At 37.3% G+C, this 17,237-nt stretch overlaps 1 protein-coding gene and 1 long non-coding RNA gene across 2 annotated transcripts; both read left to right on the top strand.

Annotated features, from left to right (window-relative positions):
* Positions 1-8,438: 8,438 nt before the first annotated feature.
* Positions 8,439-9,191, top strand: LOC149185334 (thylakoid lumenal 15.0 kDa protein 2, chloroplastic-like). The gene has a single exon (XM_089415630.1). It carries the CDS (start codon positions 8,439-8,441, stop codon positions 9,189-9,191), a length of 753 nt encoding a protein of 250 aa, XP_089271756.1.
* A 686-nt stretch (positions 9,192-9,877) lies between these two features.
* LOC149185333 (uncharacterized) lies at positions 9,878-10,651 on the top strand. The gene is made up of 4 exons (XR_016256839.1): positions 9,878-9,941; positions 10,034-10,123; positions 10,229-10,312; positions 10,606-10,651. It is a non-coding gene; the product is annotated as an uncharacterized LOC149185333 (long non-coding RNA).
* Positions 10,652-17,237: the final 6,586 nt, after the last annotated feature.

Raw genomic sequence — 17,237 nt, 5'->3', positions numbered from 1 at the left:
ATCAACTCTTTTTTCATAAAAGTACACTTTCAAATTTATCAGCAGCTTATTCTGCTGCAATTTTTCTAGCACTTTTCGAACATGTCGAAAGTGTTCCTCCCTTATCTTGCTGAAAATTAGTATGTCGTCCATGTACACTATCACAAACTTCCTGATGTATTCTTTCAACATTTCATTCATTAACCACATAAAGGTACTAGGTGCATTGCTCAGTCCGAATGGCATGACCAGCCACTTATACAGTCCCTCGTTAGTCTTGAAGGACGTCTTCCACTCATCCCCCTCTCGAATTCAAATATGATGATACCCACTTTTTAAATCAATCTTAGAAAAATATACTGCCCCACTTAGGCAATCCATCATGTCGTCCATCCGTGGTAGTGGAAATCTGTACCGGATGGTGATCTTGTTGATGGCCCTCGAGTCTGTGCACATCTACCATTCTCCTCCTTTCTTGGGAGCGAGAACCGTTGGAACTACGCAAGGGCTCAAACTCTCCCTTATCAACCCTTTGTCTAGCAGTTCCTGCACCTGCTTTCTAATCTCCTCATTGTCTTTGGGGCTCATCTGATATGCTGCCTTATTTGGCAAACTTGCTCCGGGTATGAAGTCAATATGATGACTTATGCTTCTTTTGGGGGGCAGTGTATCTGGCAAGTCATCCACCACTATATCGGTAAACTCCTGCAACATCTGTTGAATTTCTGTGGGCAAATCTGACACCTCTGTGTGTAGCAGTATTGTCTTTTCTCTTCTTACAACAGCATAGCTCACCTCGTTGTCCTCAACTTGTTTCACAAACTATTTTCCACTCATTACCAATGCTCTTGTCTCACTTGTCCCCACTGTCTCTTCATCTTTGATGGGCACAAGCATATGCTTGATCCCATCTTTGACAAACTTATAATAGTTTGTCTTCCCGTCATGTACCACCTTCCTGTCATACTGCCATGGCCTGCCTAGCAGTATGTGACATACATCCATCGACATTATGTCACAAATGACCTTATCCTTATATCTACCGATATGAAACTCCACTTCGCATTGCTCATCTACCAGTAACTGATGGCCTTTTTGCAACCATGAAACTTTGTAAGGAGTGGGGTGTTTCAACTGCTTCAACCCCAACTTTTCCACCATCTCTGTGGCCACCAAATTATCTATAATTCCACTGTCGATAATCAACTTACAGCACTTACCATGTGACTTACAAATCATCCCAAAAAAAGCTTTCCGCTGAGTTTTTTCAGTTGTTTCTTTGGCTGGTTTCAGCAACACCTTGTTCAAAACTAGGGCTTCCCCTGTTTCTGGTGCATTTTTTGCTTCTTGGGGAGGTGCCTCTGCTTCTTCTGGTTGTGCGACATACACACCCCTCTGTCCAGCTTGTTCTGCCTCAGGGCATTCAAACGATCTGTGTCCCCACTTGTGACACCTGTAACATTGATAACCAGCTCCTCTACCTCGGTCATTTCCCTGCCTCGCTGATATGGCCTACCACCTCTTGTGTTGTCACCTTTTTTTGCTGTTCTGGAAGCTTTAGAACTGCTGCCTTCTTCATTACTGCTAGCAGTTCGCCCTTTGTGATAAGACTGTCCTCTTCCTCTGCCGGTTCCCCGTCCTCTCCTGGCATTTTGTTTTCTGGCAATTTTCTCTCTGCTTTCATAGCACTCTGATATGCTTCTTCAATGTTTTTCGGAGAAAGAATACTACTTTCATCTAAGATTTCTAACCTTAAACAATTTACATACCTGGCTGTTTTCTCTCGGGTGTCCTCTGTATAACCAACCCTTAATCTCACCCAATAAAACTCTTCAATGTACTCCATTACTGTCATCCCTTTCTGTTTCAGATTCTGCACTTGCCTGTGTAGTGCAATCTGGTAATCCTGAGGCTGAAATCTACCTTTCAACTTGGCCACCATCCTGGACCATTTCTTGATCGGCAACTTGTTCAACTTCCTTCTCTCTGTTTGGACACTATCCCATCACAGGGCTACATGTCCCTTCAATTTTGTCACAACGAACTTGACTCTACAGTCTTCACTGACCTCTTCACACTCGAAATACTTATCCAGCTCACTGATCCAATCCAACAGAACCTCTGTGGACAAGCTACCGTCATAATTTGGGAATTCTGGTTTGGGTTTGCTACTTGCTAATAAGACTGACCTCAACAGCCTCATTTCCAGTCCCTCTTCATCCGATCCATCTGTTGTCGCTACAGCTTCTTCTTCGCTATCATCACCTACCTCTGGATCCCTTCTTCTCCCTGCTTCAACTGCCACCAAACGGGCAGTAAGAATCTTGATCTCCTCTCTCAGTCCCTCCTCTGCTATCCTTTGAACACCTCTTCCACGACCTCGCCTTCCTACCTCCATTTCTCTAGCCAATTCCAAATCCTACTTTGATACCACTATGATGGGAACAGCCAAAAACTCCGCATGGTTCCGCACAACAAAGATTTTAATTAACACAGTATTATGTTAATCACTGATTAAATGATTAAACAATGATTAATTTGTGGGTTAAGCAGCTATGGTTTGTGGTTTAACTTCGGATGTTTCTGGACTTTGGTAAGGTGGCAATTATGACTGTATTTATTATTTCTGTACTGGCGCCTTGGTTTGCGTTTCCCACTCCTCGATCCTTGCCAAAACCCTTCCCCCTACTATTGCTCGGTCATTTCTGGTCTTCGTTTCCTGAGTGCCAAGGGTTTTCTCTAGTAATTCTTATGCTGCCTTTGTATGATGCTATGTTGCAATTATGTGTGCGCCGGTTAGGGGCTACTCTGCCTGAGAGTAAGGCACCTACATTTACCTAGTTGACTTGTGGTCTCGGCTCCTTGTGCACAGGACGGTAATTCTATTTGTCTGTATGACTATATGTTTATATTTCTCATGTAGCTGCTTGACTTATCTTTACTCCACGGTTATGGTTTGTCCAGAGGTCGTTTTGCTTGGTTAAACTCAGTGGTATTGTGCATGCATTCAGGTTGCAAGCGGTGGCACTCTTCCGTTTTCGACTTCACTTCAGGTAACTTCATCCATCCATGATTTACTATGTTCCCTTTATTGTTCTATCTCTAACTAAACTCGCTCCTTTGTCTCAGTCAGTATCCGAGTTTTGTGGCTTAATGGCCTGCACTCTGTCTGCACTGCGAACCCTCCAGGTAAAGGAAAGAATCTCTCTCTGCATCTGCACTTATTCGCTACTTTCTCCTTTCATGGTCGACAACTATGCTCACAATCTTGTCCTGGTTCTCTTGCAGGTTGGGAGTTTGCTAATGGGCGTGCCTAGCGTAATCACCCTGGCTTTTACTTGGTAGGCTCTGTCTCCCTCATCAATTTCATTTTTAAAATTAGGGAATGTAGGTTCTGATGGTCCGGTTTCCTCAATACTTGTTCGTTGATGTCCCTCTGCTGTAATCAAGTGTCCTGGGTCGATTCGATGTAGTCTCTCTTGTGTTTCGCTACTTGGTATTTGTAAATTTATATACAATGGAAGCCATCCCAAAACCCTTGTCTAGGGTTTGTTGGTCGTTAGGCTTTGTGACTACTTATAGGGTTATATTAGGACACTGTTATGTATATACAAGCATTTCATTTTATAATGGAAAGAAATTACAGAGAATTCATTTTCTTTGAGTTACCTCTGTTCTAAATGTGGTTGCTCGACTGTTATTTCTCTCGTTCTAGTTTGTACTCCATCGAACTGTGCCTTGTTATCTTGATTATGGTTTTTGTCCGTTAATGACCAGCTTTTGTGCCAGGAGTTCTTGTGTGGTTTCCTTGACTGCTTTTAATTATTTTAAAGAGGAAAACGATAGAACTATGCCTGCACTATGGTTGTTACTCGTAGTTACTTCAATGACTAGAAAGCATAGATAGACATACCAGTGTTTGTTCAGATGGACGGATTCGAAAATGAAAAAGTATTCTCTGTCTTTTATGACTGTATGCATATGCTCATTTCGCTCGAACTGCTTGCAATTGTTCTTGTCTATTTCAGTCGTGGTCTCTCTTAATGGGTTACCAACCCTCGTTCTGGAAATTCGCTTACAATCCTTGTTGTTTGAGTTTTGTTCCTTTAGAAAAGAAAATAAAAGAGAAAGTCTGCATGCACCATATGGCTATTCTAGTTGTTCAATGATTAGGAAACAATAAAGAAATATTAAGATGGATGCTATAGATGGATTCGAATGAATAAAAATTGTCTGCTCTCTTTTTATTACTAATGCTTGTATGTTGAACCTTTTGAATGATTTACAATCTTACCTTTATACTTTTTGTTCACAGTTGCCTGAACTGTGTGTAGTTACTTTCAGTTTCTATTCTATTAGTTATGCAACTGCTTATGCATTCGGTTCTACTTGTATTACAAGATTTCATACTTGACATGTTTGTCGTTTTCCCTAAATGAAAGAAACAGTTATATAACTATTGTTTATTAAAGACAGACAAGATAGTGACCCTAATTGAAACTGAAATTAAAAAAAACAAATTCCTACCTTCTACTTTGACTTTTTAAACATAAAGAAACCAATCATTGTTAAAACCTTCCACCTTGGAGGAGACCAACACCCGGTCATGGTGCCCTAGCTGGATGCTCCTGCATCAATTCGTATATTTTAAGTGGAGAATATCTAATAAGATATAATGGTTATATCTTTTTAAGTCAAACATACAATATTGACAAACCTGATTAGAAATTTAAAGGATCTCAATCAATAAGAGATAAGAGATCCATTTATTGCATTGACTCTCATTTTTTTTTTATAAACAACAACACTAAATCATTTCAAAATACAAGTGAGAGGTTAATTTATGTATTGTAATATCATCCATTATAATAGTTTTCCATTAATCTAATTAGGTAAATGAGTTAAGATTTTTATTTATTTGAGGAAGCTACTCTATATTCTCAAATTGATGGTGCTATGTTTATATTGACAAGTATAATTTCACTGTAAAGTTAACCAATTAATGGGTCTAGATTGCAGTTTTTATGAACTTGTGGAAGTGGTCTCATAGTTTGAGCAATTTAATTGTTTTTTTAATTAATTGGTGTTGTATTACTCCTTGAAAAGCTGATAATATTAAGATGATGAAATTTAAAAATGTTAGATCAAATGTGCATGTGTTATCGAAATTACTACAATTTAATAATCTTGCTGGCATCTCTTTACTCTTTTTGGATAATTGCTAGTCTTCATTATTGACATGTTTTCAATACCTAACTTTTAATTAACCAAATAAATTGATTATAATTTTTCACATTATATAAACATGTTAAAATAGAAGTTAGTTAAATATTTAATTACAAAATACATGTAAGCTTTATTATTTAACCATGTCAATCAATTTGTTTAAGAAAAACCTTTTCACCTCTTTCACTACTTATACTATATTGTTTTATTTAAACTTAAAAAAAAAACCTACATAAATAACGCACCATGTCCATGGAATATATACATAAAAAAACGAATAATAGTAATGTTGTAAATTAGGAAATTAGTAAAGACTTGAAACAAAAAAAGAAACGATACACACTTTCCATTTACAACATATGCACTACGCATTTTGTTCAACGTTCCTTTATTCCGTAGCGTATAGTAGAAGGTGATGCATGTAACTGGTGAAACTAATTGGAATGGACGTTGTGACACATAATGAGGTATGCCATGTATCCATTACCACGTGCCCATCACATGTCACGCTATGTGCTATATACATTAACACTTGTCTTTCATCGTGCATTGTCCATTTACCCAAAGCATTTGGATGTAGAGATGTAGATAACAGAATTTCAGTGCTACCAAATTCCCTGTGTGTTTTATACCTTCGTTAATGGATTTGGTTTTGTGTGTTCAACTTTCTAGCAGTTACAGGTTCTGGTTTTGTGTGTTCAGCTTTCTAGCAGTTACAGGTTCTATCCACGCTCATTACTTGGAGATTCACTTTGATGCTAATCTGATTGATAGGATACTTGGAGATTCACTGTGATGCTAATGATACCTGGAAGAAAAAATGAACGGAAACCACTTTTAGCATAGTTGAATTGGATACCTACAGCAGTGACTGACACTATTGAATACTTGGAGATTCACTGTGATGCCTACAGCAGTGACTGACACTATTGAATTGGATAGTTATCTCGTGGTAATGACCTCTGCATTTTGGTAACCATTAAGGAAATGCGTTTTTGTTGCAGAACTGTTTCAGAAGTTGTTTCGACGAGACCTTTTAGTTGCAAGTCTCTTCTGAAATTTCTTGATTGGGGATTGCGAACTGTTCTCCCCTTTCTTTTCCACTCTTGGCACCTGCTCATCAACATGATTCCCACGTGGTAATATGTTTTGGAAACCTTACTTTCATCATTATTGTTCATGTCTAAATGGTTTGTTGATTGAGGTTATTGTTCATGCCTAAATGTGGTTTGTTGATTGAGGTTCTTATTGTGTTTTCCTTTACAGGGATGCATGGGATATGGGATATGGCCGCTGAAATTTGTCTTTCTCAGCTTCCAACTTTGCTTAGTGATTCAAATGTGGAGTTTCAGGTAAGTTCTCGCCATGCTGAATTGTATATACAATCTAAATTTTCACTTATACCAAACTTGCACTACAAATAAAACAAATAAACTGCAGTCCCGTCACCTCCAAACATGATATCCCCCATCTTAGATGGTGCAAACCAACATCTTCTCCTAGTCATGATATTCCTATTTTGTTTGCACAAACAAAATGTCCCTCCTTGTTATAGACTTTCTTCCTTCAAGATTCTCTCGACTATGAATTTCCTCCTTTTAAATTACATTGTTCAAATTTCCTTCTTGTTTTTTTTGAATTTATAAATGCGCTGCTCTTTTTGAAAATTAAAGAACTGTTGTAAAACAGTTTGACCTTTGTACCAAGTCTTAGTTTTCAGTTAAATGAATTGTCTTTGCGTTACTTTTTCTGGCGTTTTGTCTTTAATAAATGAATGAATGAATTTGTGTATTGTTTGTTTTCTGTGTGTGTTGAGTATTGTGCTCTGTTAATTGAATATGATCTTGCTTTTAAAAAGGCGCATGAACGAAATATTGAACATTGGAAAAAGGATTGCTTCATTGATGATAAAGAAACTGGCCTGGAATTTTTGTCTATATCGATTGTTTAGAGTTCTTGTGGTACATAGCAGCATAGGAGATGAGCGGAGGCTACAGAAAAATGACTTTACAGAAAAATGACTTTAAGCTGACACAAATTGATTAGTTTTATACGTTTGGTAAGTAATGTATTCAGAATCCTCCCTCTGAATTTATATGATGACTTATATGTGTTAGGTTAATTTTTATCTTAAAATAATTATGTTGATAAGTTATTTTTACCTTAATTACATTATGGAGGTGGTTATCATTAAAGAGAATTAGTTTAGAAATTTAATACTTTGGTAAATAATTGATTATTTTACCTTAATCACACTATGGAGGTGGTTAACATTAAAGAGAATTGGTACATTATTTACAAAGTGTCTCTCCCAACAAAAGATGAAGAATTTAATTTTGATTATCAGGCTAATCACATTAAGAAAATAGTTTTCCCTTCAGAATGTCAATTGTTTTGATCCTGGGTAATAGCGTGTATAAAAATTCTCTTTTCTATTAAAATTCAAACACCATCTAAAATTCCACCAAAAATATTCCTGTTTATCAAATATTCAGTTGGATGTCATAGATTATTTTCAATGAACATAAAACTTTGAATCCTTGTTGATTTTGGTATGGACATGAATTCAAATGATTTATCAGGAAGTATTTGTCCATCTTTGAGTAATCTTACAAAACTCTACTGGTTCATTCTACTGTGTGCCTAACTCTACTGGTTCATTCTACTGTGTGCCTGGCCTTACTCTACTGGTTCATTCTACTGTGTGCCTTACTCTACTGGTTCATTCTACTGTGTGCCTGGCCTTACAGGTGGAATCAGGTGGCTCAGATTTTTGGTGCATTCGGTCTTTTGTGATCAGACCCATCTCCAGTATCTCATGGCAACTCAAGCTCAAGCCTCAGCAAGCAACCATCAAGAGCATTCCGAGTCTTTCTCCACCCCCAGTTAAAATGCCACTTAGTTCCTGTTGCGTTATCTCTTTTAAGTCATTCTCTTTCCTCTCCATTTTCAATTACAGGCCCACCTTCAATCGCATAAAACACTCATACTCTATCAGTCAATGTACACCCGATTCAATAACCCACAACTTCAACCCCTTTCAGATCACCTTCAAAAACCTGGGTATTTCTCAGTTGATATATGCACAGCACAAAAACAACTTTCTCAAGGATGTGGGTAAGCAAACTCTGTCAATGGCATCCATGCTCTTGTTCACCTTTCTTATTCAGCAAGTGCAGTTGACACCATCTTTAGCAATTACCCAAATCCTAAACTCAGACTTTCAATCTGACATGGCCTCAAAAGAGCCAGAAGCAATAAAAATCCCAGACCTTCAGCTACCCAAAAACTTCACCAATGTTATTGACATAGCCAGGGTCTTATCTCCAGCCCAAGCAGTGAAGATTTCACAAGAGTTGCAGGCTTTGGAAGACGAGTCAGAGTGGAAAACGAGAATCCTTACAAGGTCTAGGCCATCCCCATCTCCTTCAGATAAATCCTTCAGGGACCTATGGCACCCTGATGACAGGACTGTGATTATAGTAGAGGACATCTCTTCCCCAAACATATTGAATTTCGGCACAGGATTAACAGTGGGTTCCAGGCTTCCTCGTCAATCCTTCGGTGAGCTGCAGGCCAGGTATGGGAATCAGTTTTTTGTATCGGAAGAGGGCTATCAGGCAGCCCTTTTGAATACAATTGATGCCATCAAGCAGTGCATTGTTAGGGAAGAGGGATGCAATAACGTGCCTGGTTTGACAGATGTCCTGTACTTTTTAACTCTTGCGACATCCATTGCTAGGGGTTGTGTGTTTGGGTTTGCTGCCCAGCTTAGCCCTCAGGGCAGAGTGGAGGGTTCATGGCAGTGGGTTTTTCTTCTTTCTCCCCTGTGGCTATTATTATTTCCTTCGTTTGGGATACTTCCAATTGTGCAGAGAACTTCGGATTGGGAGCCTTTGGTAAAGAACAACTTAGGGTTTTTAGGAGCAGCTGCTTCTTTTTATCTCACACCCATCTTTGGAAAATCACCTATTGAGAAAAAATGATTTAACTCTAATATAAAAGTCTGGGAATTTTTTATTTTGCAGAAGTTTAGGGCTCAAATGCAACTCATGTTTATTAGTATCATTAGGAGGGTTACAATGGTTGCTTATAATTTTTTTCAGTATAGCCTTATGTTAAGGGTTGTCCCTTTGGCATATCTCCCTGTGGCATATCTAAACCTATCTCTCTTATATGGGACTATTAATCCACGGTTTGCATCGAAGGAAATGGAGATATAACACTGAGAGTGATCATGCAGGACTACATCAATTAATGGGTCTCCTTCACATATCCACCATGCTCTGTAGTGATTGTAATTAGCTGTAAAGTTCCCAAGTCTGACATTCTTTGTGCTCAGCAGCCTCCTTCACATATCCACCATGCTCTGTAGTGATTGTAATTAGCTGTAAAGTTCCCAAGTCTGACATTCTTTGTGCTCAGCAGCCCTGTTATTTTGTTATTCTGCTTTTAGTTACATTCATCAGAGAATAAATTTCGTTTTGATTTGTGTAAAATAAACCTTTTATTGCAGGCATTATATTGTTTTTTATTTTAGGATGTGGTTACTCCAGACTCATGAATTTTCTGAATGTATGGCAATGAGGCCTTCCCCTATAGCTTATAGGTATGTCATTCTTGTGTTTACTACTTCATTTTACATTCCCATCGTGTGGGCATTTTAGGATGTGGTTACTCCAGACTCATGAATTTTCTGAATGTATGGCAATGAGGCCTTCCCCTATAGCTTATAGGTATGTCATTCTTGTGTTTACTACTTCATATTACATTCCCATCGTGTGGGCATTACCGTCTCGTCTAATTTTCAAGGGTTTGGATATGCCAGAGGATGTGTGCTGGTATCGTCGAGCTGGTTCAAGTATTCGTGGGACAAGAGAACAATGGATTCCATTACCATCGTGGTGAAAACTCTCAGGTCTGTATTTATCGTTTTTCCCTCAATTCCTTGTTATTGTCCTTTTGTGTTCCTCAAAGGAACGCGTTTGGTTCTCATGCAAACTATTTTTCTCTGGCTGTTTAGGGTATCCACAGTGGAATGGAATTCACCAAACTATACCAACAGAACCAAGAGCAACTTCTCTTCAGGTGTGCTATGTATCTATAGGTATGGATTATTAACCCTTGTCTCAGAAAAATAACTCCCCTATTTACTTTTTTTCATTTATGCTACCTGTAGCCATGGTGTAAGCCTCGACTGGTTGTGGCTCTATGACCTCAACCAGTTCACTTGGTTTATCAGTGGGTATTTCAGGGCACCATTGATGGTTGCTACAACGCTAATGCTTTCCCTCGTACATTTAATTAGCAATGTTATGCATATCTTGGTGCCTGCTACGACCGAGTGTCATAGTTTCTTAGTCTACGTGTCCTCATTCTGGTGTGTGCCTGGCCTTACAGGTGGAATCAGGTGGCTCAGATTTTTGGTGCATTCGGTCTTTCGTGATTAGACCCATCTCCAGTATCTCATGGAAACTCAAGCTCAAGCCTCAACAAGCAACCATCAAGAGCATTCTGAGTCTTTCTCCACCCCAAATTGAAATGCCACTCGATTCCTACTGTGTTATCTCTTTTAAGTCATTCTCTTTCCTCTCCATTTTCAATTACAAGCCCACCTTCAATCGCATAAAACACTCATATTATGTTAGTCAATGTACACCTGATTCAATAATCCACAACTTCAACCCCTTTCAGATCACCTTCAAAAACCTGGGTATTTCTCAGTTGATATATGCACAGCACAAAAACAACATTCTCAAGGATGTGGGTAAGCAAACTCTGTCAATGGCATCCATGCTCTTGTTCACCTTTCTGATTCAGCAAGTGCAGTTGACACCATCTTTAGCAATTACCCAAATCCTGAATTCAGACTTTCAATCCAACATGGCCTCAAAAGAGCCAAAAGCAATAGCCAGGGTCTTATCTCTAGCCCAAGCAGTGAAGATTTCACAAGAGTTGCAGGCTTTGGAAGACAAGTCAGAGTGGAAAATTGTGACCTTGGAAGAGAGGAGGAACGGTGCTTTGGTAATCCTAAGAGCCAGTTGCAGGAATTTGCGTGGGCAGGAGCAGATGGACTCTGAAGTTAAAATAAGGTGCTTTCGCAGGAGTTTGACTAGGCAGGAGCAGATGGACTCTGAAGTTAAAATAGGGTGCTTTTTCACTTCAATCACCGTTTAGGCCCGTTCCTAATCTCCTGGAAGCTCTGTTACAGTACACCTTATGTTTTAAGATAAAGGAAGTTGGGATGAGTTGACCAAATACCCACCATTAGCATTAATATATATATATATATATATATATATATATATATATAGATATATATATATATTATATATATATATATATATATATATATATATATATATATATATATGGGGCCAGGACCATGTGGCAGGTAGCTTGTGAACTGTTATATATATATATATATAGAGCCAGGACCATGGGGCAGGCAGCTTGTGAACTGTAATATAATTTGTACCACTTTTAAAACAACAGATAGCCTTTTAGATACAAGTGACATGCAATAGTGAGAATGGATGATAGTCTGATTAAATTTAAGTTTCTGACACAGGGCTGAGCATTGTAAAAGAGTCCTGCTAGACATGAATTATATTTCCTATGCGTTATATATAAACGGTTTGAAATTTTTAGGATAGCTCATGTGTTTTTACTTGCCATGTGAATTTCATATGGACCAAGAAGTTCATGAGGTCAAAATCCATCTCTGAGAGCTTCCCCTGGGATGAATAAGCTTATAGATATCAAATAAGACGCTTGTTATTTTACATTTGGATTTCAACATCCTGTCACATTCTAATTTTTCCTCTTTCGAAAACTGTTACTTCATTTTCTTCCTTTTTTACTTTGCTCCATACATTGAAGCCAGTTCTGTAGAAAAATAAAGAACTATTGTAAAACAGTTTGATTCTTTGTTCCAAGTCTTAGTTTTCAATTGAAACTAGTCCTGTAAAAAAATAAAGAACTGTTGAATAACAGTTTGAATCTTTGTTCCAAGTCTCGGTTTTCAATTGAAACCAGTATTGTAGAAAATTAAAGAACTGTTGTAAAACAGTTTGACCTTTGTACCAAGTCTTAGTTTTCAGTTGAATGAATTATCTTTGCGTTACTTTTGTAGCGTTCCATCATTTTTTCTGGCGTTTTGTCTTTAATAAATGAATGAATGAATTTGTGTATTGTTTGTTTTCTGTGTGTGTTGAATATTGTGCTCTATTATTGTCAATTGAATACGATCTTGCTTTTAAAAAGGTGCATGAACGAAATATTGAACACTGGAAAAAGGATTGCTTCATTGATGGTAAAGAAACTAGCCTAGAATTTGTGTCTATATCGATTGTTTAGAGTTCTTGTGGTACATAGCAACATAGGAGCTGAGTGGGGACTACAAAAAAATGACTTTAAGCTGACACAAATTGATTAGTTTTATACATTTGGTAAGTAATGTATTCAGAATCCTCCCTCTGAATTTATATGATGACTTGTATGTGTTAGGTTGATTTTTCTCTTAAAATAATTATGTTGATAAGTTATTTTTACCTTAATTACATTATGGAGGTGGTTATCATTAAAGAGAATTAGTTTAGAAATTTAATACTCTGGTAAATAATTGATTATTTTACCTTAATCACACTATGGAGGTGGTTAACATTAAAGAGAATTGGTACATTATTTACAAAGTGTCTCTCCCAACAAAAGACGAAGAATTTAATTTTGATTATCAGCCTAATCACATTAAGAAAATAGTTTTCCCTTCAGAATGTCAATTGTTTTGATCCTGGGTAACAACGTGTATAAAAATTCTCTTTTCTATTAAAATTCAAACACCATCGCACTCTGTAAAATTCCAACAAAAATATTCCTGTTTATCAAATATTCAGTTGGATGTCATAGATTATTTTCAATGAACATAACACTTTGAATCCTTGTTAATTTTGGTATGGACATGAATTCAAATGATTTATCAGGAAGTATTCGTCCATCTTTGAGTAATCTTACAAAACTCTACTGGTTCATTCTGGTGTGTGCCTGGCCTTACAGGTGGAATCAGGTGGCTCAGATTAGACCCATCTCTAGTATCTCATGGAAACTCAAGCTCAAGCCTCAGCAAGCAACCATCAAGAGCATTCCGAGTCTTTCTCCACCCCCAGTTAAAATGCCACTCAGTTCCTGCTACGTTATCTCTTTTAAGTCATTCTCTTTCCTCTCCATTTTCAATTACAAGCCCACCTTCAATCGCATAAAACATTCATACTCTGTCAGTCAATGTACACCCGATTCAATAACCCACAACTTCAACCCCTTTCAGATCACCTTCAAAAACTTGGGTATTTCTCAGTTGATATATGCACAGCACAAAAACAACATTTTCAAGGATGTGGGTAAGCAAACTTTGTCAATGGCATCCATGCCCTTGTTCACCTTTCTGATTCAGCAAGTGCAATTGACACCATCTTTAGCAATTACCCAAATCCTGAACTCAGAATTTCAATCCAACATGGCCTCAAAAGAGCCAGAAGCAATAAAAGTCCCAGACCTTCAGCTACCCAACAACTTCACCAATGTTATTGACATAGCCAGGGTCTTATCTCCAGCCCAAGCAATGAAGATTTCACAAGAGTTGCAAGCTTTGGAAGACGAGTCAGAGTGGAAAACAAGAATCCTTACAAGGTCTGGGCCATCCCCATCTCCTTCAGATAAATCCTTCAGGGACCTATGGCACCCTGATGACAGGACTGTGATTATAGTAGAGGACATCTCTTCCCAAACATCTTGAATTTTGGCACAGGATTAACAGTGGATTCCAGGCTTCCTCGTCAATCCTTCGGTGAGCTGCAGGCCAAGTATGGGAATCAGTTTTTTGTATCGGAAGAGGGCTATCAGGCAGCCCTTTTGAATACAATTGATGCCATCAAGCAATGCATTGTTAGGGAAGAGGGATGCAATAACGTGCCTAGTTTGACAAATGTCCTGTACTTTTTAACTCTTGCGACATCCATTGCTAGGGGTTGTGTGTTTGGGTTTGCTGCTCGGCTTAGCCCTCAGGGCAGAGTGGAGGGTTCATGGCAGTGGATTCTTCTTCTTTCTCCTCTGTGGCTATTGTTATTTCCTTTGTTTGGGATACTTCCAATTGTGCGGAGAACTTCGGATTGGGAGCCTTTGGTAAAGAACAGCTTAGGGTTTTTAGGAGCAGCTGCTGCTTTTTATCTGACACCCATCTTTGGAAAATCACCTATTGAGAAAAAATGATTTCTTTCTGATTATTTTTACGCTACATCGTTTTTATAGTTTTTATATGATTGCGAAATTTAGCTCAATATGGTGCGACTATTAAACATTTTACATTTTAAACTTTCATGAAAGAGTGAATGGCTTTTTGCAGATGGGGTACCTGAGTACATTTTTGTGATATGTTGACACGTTCTTTTTCAAAAAATATTTTATTTAATCAAGTTTTTGGGTTAAATATGTTTAAATGATGAATGCAGTAAGATTTACATGTAATGCTCTGGTAAATAATTGATTATTTTACCTTAATTACATTATGGAGGTTGTTATCATTAAAGAGAATTAGTTTAGAATTATTTTACAAACATTAAGACCTTAAATTATTTACAAAATGTAGGCCACCATTATACCATTTAATGGGAGAATAATGAGTACCCATCAACATCATTACCATAGGTTTCTCCCATAAAATGGTTTTGGGGTCAATGTCAATAGTGAAAATATCATCTACATAATAGTCAAAAAATTTTATATCTGCTTCTCGTGGGATTGAATTTGAAGAGCCACACTTGATTCTTCTTTACCTTCACTATGTTAAGACAATTTAAGTACATAGAGGTTATAGTTTTAATGTTATAGTTAACGTGTTAGGTATTAAAGTTTATGTCTTGTAACATTTTAGGAGTTACAATGTGTTTATGATGCGAGTGTACTAGGGGTCATAATTTTTAGAATTCATTGTGTTAAAAATCATATTGCACTATGGTTTACTTAATAATAGAGTTATTCCCTTAAGGATTATAAGGTAATAAATGCCATTTTTTCTTAATGGTAATAGTGGTTAGAAGTTGCATTTTGGAAGGGTTTGCAATTCTCCAAGAGTGATCAAAGTATATTATGGTTTATATGGGATATGGGACATATAAGTATTTTGACTTTCATAATGGTTTTTGGTTAAGACACATATTGTATTTGATATTATAGTGACCAATATTATGGTTTATATGGTTATGGGACATATAAGTATTTTGACTTTCATAATGGTTTTGGTAAGACACATATTGTATTTGATATTATAGTGACCATAGTGGTGAAAGGTTACATTAAGAAAGGGAAACAATTAGTGCGGCTAATATATAGTGCAATATATAGGAATATCTAATATAAATTCATTATAAGTATTTTTATTCTTTATGAAAGTATTTTTTTTGTTGTATTTTGCGTTCTTCAATTTATGCCTTACGGTGTTTCCTTTGCAACATCTGGTGCGAATGCTAGTCCTATTTTGTTTGCACTTGTGTTCAAACAAAATGTCCCTCGTTGTTATAGTAGCAACAAAAGACTTTCTTCCTTCAAGATTCTCTCGACTATGAATTTCCTCCTTTTAAATTACATTGTTCAAATTTCCTTCTTGTTTTTTTTGAATTTATAAATGCGCTGCTCTTTTTGAAGGAGCATAGCACCAAGATCTTCAAGTGAAACCGTGCAAGTCTTCTTTGATGGTTCAAACACCTCAATCAACCAATCACTTTATCAAGTCTGCTGTCAGAGCGCCCAATTCGTTCAGTTCGACAGTATCAACAACAAGAAGTTCGTTGCAAAGTCTTCCATGTTGGTTATATAATCAACAAGTCTCATTATCAATTGAAGAAACCGTGCAAGTCTTCTTTGATGGTTCAAACACCTCAATCAACCAATCACTTTATCAAGTCTGCTGTCAGAGCGCCCAATTCCTTCAGTTCGACAGTATCAACAACAAGAAGTTCGTTGGAAAGTCTTCCATGTGGGTTATATAATCAACAAGTCTCATTATCAATATGTTTCAAAGCCTACAATTGTTTACAATTGTTTGCAGAAGTAGATAAAATAATCAAAGCCTACAATTGTTTGCAGAAGTAGATCAAATAATCAAAGCCTACAATTGTTTGCACAAGTAGATAAAATAAGATAATTTTGTTAACGTGCAAAAGTCCAATAAAGGACCACAATGTTGGTCAAAGTCCAATAATGGACCACAATGTTGGTCAACGAGATTAAAAAAAATAACTTAACTTAAATATAGTGGGAATGCGAAAACATCTCTTAACACAATTTGCCTATAGGACACTCGATTTATTTGAGGTCTTAAATGGATACTATATTATGATTCATATAGGAATAATATGATGATTTACAGTAGAGTAGAGTTGAAGTTATAGTGTGCATCGCCATCACATTCTTCAAAGATACCAAAAGCAATGTTAGTAGGACCACACCTCCTTGCCCTTTATGATCCTCCACAACCTTTGCTTCACTGAAACGTTCTTTATGCAAAATGTCCAAATGTCCAAATGGAATAGCTGCCACCATACTAGGGAGTGCTTGGTTTCTTTGAAGAAAACCCACGCAACATGAAATTCACATAAGATCTACAAAACATTGCTTTCTTTGAAGAAAACCCACGCAACATGAATCTACAAAACTTTATAAAAATAGAACTACCACTACTCTAACATCCATAACATCCATTATCAATGATAATTTTCAAGAATCGATCATGGCTTTGATAATTTAGGACTAACAAAACTAACGTGGTCCTGAATTAGGGTATCTCTGGGATCAAAATAGATTGTTGGAAAAAGGAGGAATGTTTAATATGTAAAGGCTTGTTTGTTGCTGCATAACTCCACACCTTTCGGGGAAAGGGCTTATCACATGTTTCATAGTAGGATAATAACACCCAACCTTTTACTCTATTACTAGTGTATGCTGCAAGATACACAACCTCTTCAATAGGGTATGGATGTCTC

This window comes from Pinus tabuliformis, chromosome 3_2 (assembly GCF_031772625.1).
Source record: "Pinus tabuliformis cultivar Carrire ecotype Pingquan chromosome 3_2, CPIR1, whole genome shotgun sequence".
Classification (NCBI taxonomy): domain Eukaryota; kingdom Viridiplantae; phylum Streptophyta; class Pinopsida; order Pinales; family Pinaceae; genus Pinus; species Pinus tabuliformis.
This window is presented reverse-complemented; position numbering and strand designations above follow the sequence as displayed.

Coding starts and splice junctions, on each gene's coding strand:
- LOC149185334 (XM_089415630.1), top strand. CDS start 8,439: ATGGCCTCAAAAGAGCCAGAAGCAATAAAAATCCCAGACCTTCAGCTA.